Source organism: Thunnus thynnus, chromosome 2, assembly GCF_963924715.1.
Source record: "Thunnus thynnus chromosome 2, fThuThy2.1, whole genome shotgun sequence".
In the NCBI taxonomy this organism is placed as follows: domain Eukaryota; kingdom Metazoa; phylum Chordata; class Actinopteri; order Scombriformes; family Scombridae; genus Thunnus; species Thunnus thynnus.
The window spans coordinates 19,792,955-19,806,973 of NC_089518.1; the positions used below are offsets into that span (position 1 = coordinate 19,792,955).

General features: G+C 37.6%; 1 protein-coding gene across 2 annotated transcripts in view; it reads right to left on the reverse strand.

The window, feature by feature from the left end:
- Positions 1-69: 69 nt before the first annotated feature.
- Positions 70-14,019, reverse strand: part of iqgap2 (IQ motif containing GTPase activating protein 2) — a 37,268-nt gene continuing 23,318 nt past the window's right edge. For both annotated transcript variants that reach the window (XM_067608268.1, XM_067608259.1), the window contains 22 exons: positions 13,533-13,700; positions 13,248-13,390; positions 12,938-13,108; positions 12,432-12,515; positions 12,134-12,205; positions 11,954-12,023; positions 11,494-11,702; positions 11,170-11,322; positions 10,908-11,071; positions 10,450-10,674; positions 9,741-9,881; positions 8,480-8,564; positions 8,049-8,281; positions 7,230-7,362; positions 5,657-5,759; positions 5,258-5,399; positions 2,980-3,067; positions 2,653-2,865; positions 2,379-2,539; positions 2,071-2,214; positions 1,112-1,220; positions 70-773 (listed from right to left, as the gene is read on the reverse strand). In XM_067608268.1, the coding sequence (XP_067464369.1) occupies positions 660-773; positions 1,112-1,220; positions 2,071-2,214; positions 2,379-2,539; positions 2,653-2,865; positions 2,980-3,067; positions 5,258-5,399; positions 5,657-5,759; positions 7,230-7,362; positions 8,049-8,281; positions 8,480-8,564; positions 9,741-9,881; positions 10,450-10,674; positions 10,908-11,071; positions 11,170-11,322; positions 11,494-11,702; positions 11,954-12,023; positions 12,134-12,205; positions 12,432-12,515; positions 12,938-13,108; positions 13,248-13,390; positions 13,533-13,700 (3,125 nt within the window). In that variant the 3' untranslated portion in view covers positions 70-659. The remainder of the gene's footprint in view (positions 774-1,111; positions 1,221-2,070; positions 2,215-2,378; positions 2,540-2,652; positions 2,866-2,979; positions 3,068-5,257; positions 5,400-5,656; positions 5,760-7,229; positions 7,363-8,048; positions 8,282-8,479; positions 8,565-9,740; positions 9,882-10,449; positions 10,675-10,907; positions 11,072-11,169; positions 11,323-11,493; positions 11,703-11,953; positions 12,024-12,133; positions 12,206-12,431; positions 12,516-12,937; positions 13,109-13,247; positions 13,391-13,532; positions 13,701-14,019) is intronic.

The following is a 14,019-nucleotide window of genomic DNA, read 5'->3' on the forward strand; positions in this document are numbered from 1 at the left end:
CTCCTCCCCATCACAAAGGAATAATGTGCATCAATACTCTCATAAAACATTAACAGATGAGAAAAAAAATAATTTTGGACATGTGTAATTTATTATGCACAATCTTCAAGAATTTGAAATCACTTATACACTGATAATACATATTTAAAATACATCACTTGTAGCTTTTAAAATGTTTAAATGTTTTATTAATTAAAACATATTTCTTTAGATGCTTTAATTAAAAAGGCACTGGTAAACTAAAGTATATCATAAATGCTCCACAGCTCCAGTTCTGACAGTACTGCTTCTTCTGAAATTTCCATTCAACCCTTATAGATTTTTTCGACATACGACGTAACAATAACAGTGTGTTTCCAAGGATCTTTTACATACAAAACATGAATACCATTATGATTTAATTCATAAAAATACATTACATTTACAATCACCATGTGGAAAAAAAACAAAAACAAAACACACAAAACAAAATATTTAATTGAACAGTAACAACATTTCATTTTGGTTTGATTCATCAAATTATAAATCAGATGAAACAGAACACCGTCTTGCACCATCTGATGTTTTCTGACAAAATTAATTTTGTTCAGCAAACGAATTACTGTCAGAAGGCACATCCTCCCCCTCCGCTCTTTTCTCTCTTTCGTGTTTTTACTTTCTCATTTTCCATAGAATTTCTTGTTTAGGAGGAAAATGAGTAAATTGACGTTGACTTTAGCTTTGTCAAACATCTTCATGACGGCCACGCCTTCGTACTGCAGCTGAAGGAGGTCCTGGACACAAAATACAGGAGACGTGATGAGACACACAAGCAAATCTCTTCATTCATAAAGCTACAGATCTAATTTGGTAGGTCTGACTACATGGAAGTGAATTCAGTTATATAACCAATTATTAACTGTATATCTTTTTATATTCAATACATAAACATATGAAGAGAATTCATGAATACACGTCTGTTACTGCAGTGTGAATTGAAAAATAATTGCTTTGTTTCCATGCTCCATGCATGAGAGCAGGAAAGTGAACCATCTGTCATCATGTGTTAGTGTTGGCCAGTGACATGCTTCATTTCGTGAGATTCTGACGCACTGGGACGTTTAATGTTTACCTGGAAATGAAGCTGGACTTTTTCCATCTCGACTCCCATAAATTTGGCTTTCACCTCAAAATCCCCGACTTCCTCAGTGGGTGAAATGTCAAACATGACATTTTTGAACCTGAGCGAAGAAACGGACAACAACATGAGATTAACTTAAAAGTGACAACAAAGTGGGAAAAAGAGGATCATCATTCACTATAAACTATTCATATTACTACAGAAACACAAAAATAAAATAGTTGGTTTTGATACTTCCACAATACGAGTGATGAATCTGCAGTATTTGACACATTTGCATTTGTGATTAAGACGCACTTTTTACATTTATATTTCTTTGTTAATCTACAGCTGCTCTGCTTTTCCACACTGCTGCAGAGTCACAGTTTAACTGACATTTGAAACAGAGTAAAGAGCATATTAATAGTCTTCAGAATAACAGATGAGGTGGAGCTTGAAGACAGATATCATTTAACAAAACCCCTAATGGTATTTTTTTTCCCCCAACACAAAGAAAGCTGACGAGGCACATCCACCTTTCATCAAAGCCAGTTTACAGCCAAGTTCCAATTCTTTGAATAGACACATCTTTCCTCCTCTTGAGGAAAAAGGAATCACTCTAAAGATCCAACTAAACTGATAGAAAGACCATTTCTTGTTCAGTAAATTCCACTTAATGTATGAAAAATCTTTAGTCATACTTGTTTGCACTGGCCAATAAATGGCCAATTATATTACTTATAATATTGTACATATGTGGGCAATTTTAAAAGTGTTAAATGGTGATATATGGTGACTTGCAATAATGACGAGGCAGAATAAAAATATCTTACAGAATGGTTTGAAGGGTCAGGAAAAAATTATTTTTCAATTAAAACAGTAGTGTTTCAATGAAAATAGCTCAGTTTTTTAATTATAATAGTGAAATAGCCCTTTTTGACAGCTGTAAAGTGATGAACAGCTCGACTCACTGGTTTGTCTGAAGTCCTTCTATCTCCAAAATGACTCCTTTCTCATGCAGCTTTGCTGCAGTGTACTTCAGAGACTGTGGCTTCCACTTCTTACTGCCCTTGTCGTCTCCTTTGCTGTCCAGTTTTATTGATCTGCGTGAATTCCTGGATACACAAAATACCGTAATCACAATAAATCTCACCCCATCCATCAAAATACCCACACAACACAAAAAGATGCAGGAAGGACAAACATTATGTACAAACAGCGAGAACAAATATTTCGTAAGTCTTCATTGTCACGTGTATGAAAAGAAGGTACAACTCACTTCCGGTTGAGGTTGTCCAGGCAGGTCTTGATGTAGGTATCGTAATAGTTCATCTGGTCCTGGTAGAAGGCTGTTTTGGAGTTGAGTGCCGTCAGTGTCTGCTGGAGCTTCACCAGCTCAGCCTTCCTCCTCTGTCTGTAGCGTCTTTGGTAGCGAATGTCCTGTCAAATTACAGGTTATATCACATTTTTACAAAGTCAGAAGCTGAACAGAATTAACAAGTTATCATTTGAAACATGCATCTTTCTATGTGGATGAAGAGCTGCTTATGAACCTTTGATATGTCATTAATGAGGTCCTGGTATTTGTTACTAGCAGTGACGAGGCCACCCTGCTCCAAGTTACGAAGGTTCCTTTGGATCTTCCTCTTCTTCTGTTCGAGGGGAAGCTGGCTGTCCTCTAGTACTGCTGGGCTGCTCTTCAGACCTTCTGGTGTCTGAGCATCCTGAACCGCCCGGCGCTCTACAATCTTAGTATGCTCTGACTCCTTCATGACAAAGTCGAATAAGAAGTGTCAGAATCAGCGCAAATATTCCTTTGACAGATGAAAATGGCTGTTTGGGAAATGGGCAAGGAAACACAAAAAGAAAGACAACATCACCTGTGGGGCAGAGGCAGGGGTGTCAAGAATCTCAGGCAAAGTCTCTCCAGGTTGAATCCGAACCACATCCACTATAAGCTTTTTTGTCCTAAAACACACATAAAAATAAAATCATCTTTGAGAACCTGACATCTCACCTTGTGTTGTTTAATACCTTCTCTGTTTCTCAAGACATTGACATTGTGACATTGTGGTTGGAACCAAAAATCTCAAATGTGGATTCATCAGACCAAAGTACAGATTTCCACTGGTCTAATGTCCACTCTTTGTGTTTTTTTTCTCTTCTTCTTATTGGTCTCCTTCAGTAGTGGTTTCTTTGCAGCAATTTGACCACCATGAAGGCCTGATTCATGCAGTGAAGAACAGCTGATATTGAGATATGTCTTCTTCTTGAACTCTGGGAAGCATTGATATTGGCTCCAACCTGAGGGGCCATTAATTGGTGATTTCTGAGGCTGGTAACTCTAATGAACTTATCCTCTGCAGCAGAGGTATCTTCCTTTTCTGGGGTGGTCTTCACAAGAGCCAGTTTCAATCATCATAGTGTTTGGTGGTTTTTGCGACTGCACTTAAAAAAACTTTCAAAGTTCTTAAAATTGACTGACCTTCATGTCTTTAAGTAATGATGGACTGTTGTTTCTCTTACTTAGTTGAGTTCATGTCATAATATGGATTACTACAGTCAGGGCTGCCAACTTTTGATTTATTTGTGAAGTGAGCATGTTTAGTGCTGCAATAAAAAAAAAACTGAAACAAACTTCCTGCATTTCTACACAACCTGACCTCTTGGATTAAGTCAAGAAACAGGGACCTGCACTAGTCTAGCTTAGTTGTGAGGGTGCTACAAAAACCAAGAATGCATCAAGAACAGTATATAACTGGGTGGATCAGGACAGGAAATGATTATTAGAAGAATGGCTATTTAACATTTGAAATTATTTATAAAAACATTATGTAGCCTAAAATGGTAGTAGGTTACCTAAAAAACCCATTATTGGGAATCACAAGAAAAACAGACACAGAGCGTCCCTGTAACCATAGTAACTCACTCTCACTCCTGCCTGCTGCTGTCAGAAGAGCAGCTGAGACTGAGATCACTCTGAGCAGCATGCATGGGAATACATTACAATATAGATTTTTTATATTTCTCGCTTTCCCCCTGATAGTCTGAGTAATTTGCTGCTGCACAGTGCTGCTGTTGCGCTGTGCTGCTCTGTCTTATCTGTCTGTGTGCTTTCAGTCTCCTCTTTTTGCACCGTGATGTCATCAGTTATAATTTGTTTTTCACTGCATGAGAAAATGGACATTTGGCATGGAGCATGTGCAAAGTGTCAATTGTGTGAGTCTCAGGGTCAATGCAACACAACTGATGGTCGCAAATACATTAAGAAGGCAAGAAATTCCATGAATTAATTTTTGACAAGGCACATCTGTTAATTGAAAACCATTCCAGGTGACGACCTCATGAAGCTGATTAAGATATTGCCAAGAGTGTGCAAAGCTGTCATCAAGGCAAACAGTGGCTACTTTGAGGGATCTAAAATATGAAACACATTTTTGTTAAACACTTTTTTATTGACTAGATAATTCTATGTGTTATTTTATAGTTTTGATGTCTTCAGTATTATTCTACAATGTAGAAAATAGTAAAAATTAATTGTTCCACATTGTATTACAATTGGCCCCTTAAGTCTTGTTAGCATGGCATGAACGTTTGCAGTTAGAACCAAACTTAGATGGCACATGCACATCTCAACTCAGAGCAATCCTGCATTCACATTTAGTTTCCCACTTAAATACTGTATGAAGCAGAAGTTTAGAAAGAGGCCATCTCTCTAATACAGTTTGTTGTAAGTAACTCATCCAGGCGGATACACGTTTATAGGAAAGATAACCCTGACCACCGAACCCCTTCCTGTTTGGAAAGGAAATGATAGAAGAGCAGGAAAGACAACAAAGACGTGCCACTGAGTGATAGCCACAAAGAAATGCACACACTGTGTCAAAAAGGGTCAAGTTCAGAGCATCGCACGGCATTCATACTGTAGCAACCCCAAACTCTATATTGAGTACTTCTGTGCAAGTCTGAATCAGCACAGTGGCTTTAAATGTACAGTATATAAGAGCCTGGATTATGGCTGCATGGCATAATGTCATCCACACTAATTTTGACACCAGAGTTGAGATTATTTATAAAGAATTCAAATGATTGCAACATCAACAGGCACAGCAACACACTTTCTCTGGAGCAGTTGGTTTCCCGACAATAATTACTTACTTTGTCATGAGAGTCTTCAAGTCTTTGTCATCTCCTTCCAGCAGCTCAAACTTGCTGGTTAGGGTGAGGGAGATCTCAGTCTTGGCCAGCTGGCTAAGAGCACTCTCTCTGTTTGGGTCATTTGGATCCACAGCTCCTTCCCCTTGATTGACGTAGCACAGCATGTAAAATGATTAATACACTATAGTTGTGATCATTTCAGTGGGTAAATAGCAAACTAACCAAACCACAACAGTAGCATAAATGGTTCTTAGATGTGGTCTTTAGATTGGAATCTTGCCAGTTTGAACCCTTTCATGGGCATAAATATCTACAGTTGATATATTATGTATACTGTATATATATTTATTTTTTCCTGATTTTTGCTTGTTTTCAGTGTAAATAAAAGTTTGACAGTACCTAGCAATGTCTCTACATCAGGGGTGTCTCCCAGGTCCTGCAGTAGCTCATGCAGCAGGTCATTGTGGTCAGGAGAGATGGCCTCCAGATGTTCCAAAAGCAGCTTAACAAATACAAAAAGGTAATTAGTCCTGTACTAAAAGCTTAAATATTCACTGCGAACTTAGCCACTGTAAAATGCTGTGACACAGAATTGAACAGATTTATGGGTCATAGGTGCTAAACTCTCTTTTAAAAGTTAAATCAACTCTCTTATTACATTTTTAAAACATCGATATGTATGTATAAGCATAAAGTATTGACTACGCTCATGGTACATAAACACACCCAGTCAAGGCCTGGGGATAACAGGAGGACCTGTGCACACCAACCCATACTGCTTATACTGTATGCATATACGTACATACGGTATAAGCATACATATGCATATTTCTTCTGAAGAATACTGCAGAAAACAAAGATTTCTCTTTGGATGAACAAAAGTGCAGTTAAAGAGGATTCCTCCCACTACACTTTTTTTCCATTTTGTTAATAAAGACCATACATGTTAGACTACCATACAGTAGAGAAATAAATCGATATAATGGATCCTGTCCCCCTTTAAAAAAATGCAAATGTTTTTCTTCACACATCAAATAGATAGGAAATGATAAAATTATCTGTGAGCAAAATGAAGGTTAAAAGAACATCTGCCCAAGCTAACACACACGCATCATCTCCATTTTTAGTCCCTGTGTGTATAAGTGTAGAGTGAAACTGATGACAAAAGGACAAAGGATGGCTTTAACATACTGATGTCCTCACCACTAGTCCCTTTCCAAGGAAATGGTCTGGAAATATAAAGAAAGGAAAGGATGATGTCCTTTCTGAGAAACAGCGATAAGGACGAGAAATGGAAGAGAGCAATTGGTGGGATTTAAACAATATAGGAACTGTGTGCTAATATAGCAGCACATATGTCAAATCTAGTTGTATATTGACTTTTTCGATTTGCTTGAGATGTTTTGTTTAAAAGTAAGAAAAATACTAAGACATCAAGAGCACTTTGAATATTTAATTGATATTCAAACACTCAAATATTTGATCCATAATCTGAATTTCTTAAAATTTGGCATGCTGGGGGAAAGGGGTGAATTCTCAGTAGTAAAGCTAGTACTAACAGTAGCAGTGCTAGTAATATTCGTTCTTCTAGTAGTAGTTATATTATCATTATCAGTAATACTAGAACTAATAGTACTTGTAAAAGAAGAAGAATCATTATAACAGTGAGTTTAGGATTCCAGCACTAAACATTTGACTAAAACTTTAGAGGGGAGCCTCAAGATAAAGACTATATGAAACCAGAATCAGAGCAGCCCAGTTTGACAATTACACTGCAACTGCAGTATCAGTACAAACATGCCATCCACTGACAGAAGGATTCAGTTATGATTAATCATAATCAAAAACATGCACAGCTTTTGTGAGACTGTGTTATTTTAATGACAACTTAATTTGCATTTGTAGGAAGATAAATTGAATTCAATCTGGCCCACAAAAAACATGTTATGAGATTTATTTTGCTTGGGTTTACCGAGTGTGTATTGATGATCTCCTCTATTGAGATGTAGATGATAGGCTTGCTCAGGGTCACCATGTCTGAGTACTCATCAATATTAAACTTCTCCTCAAGCTCAGGGACATCACATGCTGACTGGAAAAATACCCTGAAAGAAAAGAATACCAGTAGTCATCAGTAACACTGTCTTTGATGTACCTGTGACCTTTTCAGCTAGGGAAACAATCCATACTAACTTGTTCCAGAAAATGGAATAAAGTGTACTTGGGTTTCCAGTAATGATGAGTCAACCAATTTGGCAATGTGGGGAAGATAACATCACACATACACACCCAGAGCTTCATATTTGTGAGTTTGTACTGGTCTGTCTAGAGTCCAGATGATTTTTGTGAAAGCCAATTGCTGACACAGCACATAACAGCTTCTGTCTTTGCCAGGACTACACCTACTTCTACCATGTCAGCTTAAAGTGTTCCTGAACTTACAAGGGAAATGAAGGTTGACTTTATTTTTCTGAACTTTTTGACTTTCTTATCAGAAAGTCCTTAGCAATACATTGGCTTACTGGAGCTTCATTTGTTCCTCAAAACAAAGAACATAACAGCAAAGTGTAAGAATTGCTTTACCTCATGTTTTTATCTTTACATCATGTTGTTTTTGAACATGAACCAAAGACATGGTGTACATAATTAAAGTGTTTTGGAGGACTTGCCTGTGCTCAAGCTTGAGTATTGCCCTGAACTTAAAAAACATGTTGACATAAAATCTCTGCAAAAAAATTCGTACCAGAAACACAGCATCATTTTCTATCAATATTAATGCTCCCTTTCTCACCTAAATTTCTCATATGTCTGTGATATGTAGTTGTTCATTGGCGTCATATGTGCATTCTCGCCCTCAAACAGCTTATTTGCAGCAGCGTGCTGGAGCATCTTCGCCACAGATCCCAGGTTGCGACGCTGGTCTACGTGAAGCTGCCCTCCTGCTGACACGTCGATGATGTCAAAGCCATCAGGGGCCACGATGGCTGGATTCATGTAGCGGTAGTAAAGCAGGTTTCCTACAATCTGCAATAAAAATAAGAGAAAACATTAAAACCTTTTGTGGAATTAAATCCCATAGTCAGTGATTTCAGTAAGCTCATGATAGTTAGATGATGATAGTAATCATGCAGAGAGGACTGTATGAGCAGAACCTGAACATACTGTTCTATAAATGGAAAAATACAGATACGTCTGTCTATGTATATACTTGAGGGCGTCTACCTTCATCAGCTCATCCTCTGAGGCATCTGGAAACTTTTCATGGAGGCTGTTCTTCAGAACTTTCGCAATGTATCTCATGCCATAACTACATGCAAAAGAAAAAGCATCGATGGGAAATCAAACACAAAACAACATGCAATCAAATGTCATGTAACAAATGATAAAGCAAGCTCATGAGAGGGAAAATGAAGTCCAAAATGATGACTCATTCAGGCTTATTAGGATTTATTTGAGGCAGAATGTTGTCTTTTTAGATATTAATTCATCAATACTTGCATTACTGAATGAGAATACTAATGACTTTCAATTTCCACATTTTGTAAGAGCAATTTTTCTGCTAAAAACCTAAAAAAAAAGCATCAGCACCATCTAGTGGTGTAAACAGTCTTGAGCACTTTTAGAAATGATTGTGTTGTTATTGAGATTTCTGAAATCAGTGAAATAATGAAAAGATGAGTGCTTATGTCCCAATCAAAAAACTGGGTTATATGAGTGTGACTAATGTAGCACAAAGCAGAGGTCTGTGTTTGTGCTTTAGCAACTGACCAGATGACTACTTGCTCCAAATCAATGATTATCTAGTAATGACTATGCTCTAACATGCAGCTTAACCCTTAACAACTAGGATGAGCCAATAACATACCCGCACATATGATCACATCCTGTTTAGCCCTATTTTAGTCATGTTGCTCTCACTATAATGTTTAAGTAATCATATAAAAAATAGAAAGAAATATATTCAATAGGAAGAGAAAATGGGAAAAAAAAAACATTTAGTGAAATAAAATGGCACTTAAGCATTTAGATATTTTAGTGAGAAGGATAAAAAAATATTATTGTACATGTAAAAGAACAATATTTCATACAGAAAGACAACTTAATTAGTTGTATCCCTCTACTAATTCTTCCCTATAATAATAATAATGATAATAATAATAATGATAATAATAATAGGATGTAAAGTAACTGCATATTGAGAGCATCTTGCAGTATTTATTGCTGCATTAGACAGGTGTTCCTGTTATTTGCCCAACTTTTGCACAACAGAGAGAGACTGAATTTCATTAACTTTTGAATATCTTCTGGATAACTTGTTTTTGGTAACTTTAAATTTATTCTTATGTATATTTGATTTGGCAAAAAAAGAGACAAAACAACAGAGTCAACAAAATCCAATCTGCTCAAGCTCTGACAAGCAAATCTGTCACAGAGGACACAGAGGATGGACAGACACTGACACTGACCAGGTCCCAAAACTTACGGGATATTATCCAGCGAGGACACAATAGAGTTCAGGACTTTATCTGTTGCAGCCCGAAGCGCCAGACTGGATGCCTCAAGCCTGATGCGTACTTCCTCATGTGACATGGCCTGCTCGGGAGTCACTTCATAAGGCAGCTTGCTGAGGCAGAACAACAACAGATGAACATTAATACTGTACATGTCAAAGCTTTTAAGCTTTCATACTGTGGTGGTTGTATTTGTGTGTTTTTACTCTTAACATTGTAGCAAACATGTTTTAAAGTATAACATTTACAGACTTCAGTACATTTAATGCCATTCCTGGTATCTGTAATGTCAGTGTGGTGTAAAAAGAGAAATAAACCTTGTATAAATTGGTAGATCAACACAGTGAGCATCTATTTAATTTCACTTATGTTTTTAAAAAGTTATGTTAGAATTACAGGAGACTGTAGTTAGAAGAAATGACCATTTTCAAAGTTTGTGTAGTGTGTTGTGTTCATTAAAGGTCAGATATCTGAGGTTTTAATTGACTGGAAAACAGTGGTTTCCTATAAAAACAATCTTAAGTAGCTTATAGTAATGCTTTGAAAAGAACTGCAGTAGTTTCTAGTATACTGAAGTTATAGATAATGGAATAAAACACACAAAACTACCTTATGGTGCAAACTTGAACTTAAACTACACCAAAGACCAACCACCACTGACACCACCTGCATTAACCCTACCTGGCCTCCCCAGTTGCCGTCTCCAGCTGGTTGACCCAGGCTTTGTAAACATCAACAGGATTGGTGTTGATGCCGAGACTCTTGTCTTCGATTATGTCTTTGACCACAGGAGCCAGCAGCTGTCTGAGTGTGTTGTGGCCTCGTGCGCCTCTGTTGAAGCTCACCACCATCTTGATAACAGTTGGGTTCCCTGTCACAATGTCCTGGATCTGGTCTACCTTTGACCTGATACACATAGAGAACAAGGCACAACAGATCAGTACTGTCCGCCAAACCAAGACACAGGATTTAGCGTGTGTTTTAAGTAATTGTAGACAAATTCTTTCCAATAATTTTATAGGCATTTTCTTACTTATGTTCATTATAACCATTATATCAGTACAATAGTTACTAAGTGTAAACTGGATGCAATGGACTTGAGATTATTGCAAAGTATTGATCAGAGCTGCAGTCCTCACTTGATTTCCTCCTCCAGAGCAGTCTTGAAGAGTTTGAGCAGCAGGTATTCTTCTCTCTGGTTAGAGGCGTAGTTATACAAGGTGAAGATCACAGTGTCCATAAACTTAGTGGACTTGTTTTGGGGCATCTGGAAGATCAGCTTGGCCAAGTAGGATGGATTGGTCTGATTGGGAGGAAAGAGAGAAGTAAGTTAAATCATGTTGAGCCCAAAACAATAGTATTGGGGTAGATAAGGAAGAGTTAGACACATTTTTGTTTTACCTGCAGCAGGTAAAAGAGATGCTGGTAGGCCTCCAGTTTCCTTCTTTTGCCTTTACTTAAGCCCTTGATACCCAGTTTGTCTCCTGCAGTCATGTCATCTTTACTCGTCTTATTTTTCTTGTTCTTCATTTTCTTACTATGCGACACAACATCCTTTTCAAAGAAACAAAACACCAAATAGTGAGTTAAGAAGCCAAGTGAAGTAGATAAGAAATATTTACAGGGATTCTATCAGTGTTCAGTGTTCGGATTTATTGACCGGTAATGCACATGAAACTAAGCAACAGATTATGTAAAACCAATATAATGGCAAGGCTTGCCAACCTGCAGAGTGATCCTGTTCTTCACCAGCAGTCCAATCTTTATGTCCATCAGGTTCAAATCTTTCTCCATCTGCTGATTGGAGCGAATTTTGGTGACCACCTCTTCCCTAAGCCGTGTCACTTCCTGCTCTTCCTGCAGATCCAGGGGGCTCTGCTCCAGCAAGTGGACAAACTTGCGCACTACAGACAGGGGTGGGTCCTTGGCCCCAGCTAAGATTGGTACACAAAAAGACTAGTCAGTGTGTATATCTTATCTTATTCATAAAAAGTACAAAGTGAAGTTACCAGACACTGATCTAATGATACTTATACCATTTCTACACCAAGTGTTACCTTTACATTGTGGGCTCAGCAATTCCAAGAAGTCAAATACCACAATATTTTTACCAAATACCTCAATATCAACATACATAAAAAAGCATAAGTAACTGCAGGAATGTAAAATGTCTGTGTTGACTCACTGAGGGTTCTGTAGTCATCTCTGGCTTTGTTGGCCTTTAGAAAAGCCTGGATCTTCACAATTTCTTTCTCCTATACACACAAATAACAATCTTAAACAAGACTCCTACACAATATGGAACAACAACACAAAACCAAAAGGACACCAATAAGTGATGCTGATTGATTTGAGTGTTACTCACATGATTTTTGAAGTACTGCAACCTCTGATTGTATTTACGTTTGGCTTTCCACATTTTCACCAGCGACTGGATCTAAAAAACACCAGTGTTTTGTTAGATTACTGATATACAGTAGAAGGTATTTTTTAATTTTGTGTACATGCAAACTGTTTTAATATAGGTTAAAACAGCTATCGTGATTATTTTAGTTTGTTGCTGATGATTTCCAAGAATGGGGTGCATAGTTTTTACATTTGTCTATTCACCAAATAACTGTACATTTTTATATGTTTCTTATTAAAAGCAAACAATTGATCACCTTGACGACAGAAGCAACATTTTTTTGAAGCAAATTCATTCGGTCTTTGTACACTTTCCTCTGTTTGTAACCTTTCCAGCAAGCCTGTAAAAAATGAAAAAATATGGTCAAAAATCTACATCATGTAAAAAAAACATGCTCCAAGTTGTGTGTTTCACATCAGTATATCACAGCACAGATTATTAGACTTAAATAGTAGATAATCCATTCAGATGTTGTCTTTTAGGTGCCGTCACTTCTTTAAATAAATGTATTTTTTTTTGTTTGTTTCTGGACTTTAATTTAAGAACAATGCAAACATTTAAATTGTTAAAATATGGTTTATCCTCCTTTCTTTGCTTAGAAATGATTACGTGTGTAAACTTAAGTAAATCCTAATTCTTTATGTACAGTATGGCTCTCTCATTACTGCTGGAATAGCCCACAGCAGCATCAGGAATTACTGAAGTTGATCTAATTTATAAGATCAACCACTATTCAAAGTTCATAGTGGTGCCACACACTACCTGCAATTTGACGACTTGTGGTTCTTGTTGGCGCAGATACTCCATCCTCTGGGCATGCCTTTTCCTGACCAGAAAACCTCTGACCCTCGCCTGCAGCTTGGTCACCAAGGACTCATTGGACAACCATAATTGTCCCCTGTTATATTCTGCAGACACACCACTGACAACACTCTGAAGGAAAAAGGGGGTTTAAAAAAGGGTTTCTGGTTGAAACAATCCTACAATAGTGTGATTATTATATGATCAAATGAACAGTGCAATTGTCAGATGAATGAAAGTCATGAATGAAAGGAGGGGGATGGGAGTTTACCTGAATTTCCTCTTTACTGAGCTGACCATCATTGTGTTCAAAGCCTTCCGGCTCCTCCCAGGTGCCCTGTCCAGTCTCCAGGTTATAGTAGTAGTCATATCTGTCCTTTATACAATGTTTCACCCACACACTCTCAGTGCTGCCTGTGACAAAGCAGATGCCTAATTTAGACACAGTTGATATTATACTGAATACCAAATATGAACATCAGGTGACCTCTCACAGTGCAAGCATCTATCTCACAAATAGAGCTTTCTTTCTGGTGATACCTGCAAGTAAAGTTACCTTTAGTAGCACTCTCTGTTTGTCTCTGTTCCAGTCCAGTCTGGTATGTGTCGGCACATTCAGAGAGCACCGCTTTCAGTCCTGCACTCGGAGCTTGCAAAGCCTGCAGTGTATTCTGGGAGTCCCCTTCAGCCACCATCTTGTTAATGTCAGCTACTGCTCCAGCCACTGGCAAAAGACATGAGAGTTGAGCCAAAGAAGCAGTTGTTGATTCAAATATAAAAATAGCAAGAGTAGGAAATAGCAAAAGTATGAGAAGTAATATTAAAAAAAATAATGCACAATGGCCACTTAGACTAGAGAGCATGGGGTAATAATATACTATTACAATGGTTTGCTCACTAAAATGACAGTATAACAACACAGGCCTGCGATATGTGATACACTGCATATCAATACCACCATCTATCTATGTAACTGAAGAGGAAAATCTACTCTAGACTAGACTAGTAGTGTGTCAGTGTCACACAACCATAAATTAGTAAAA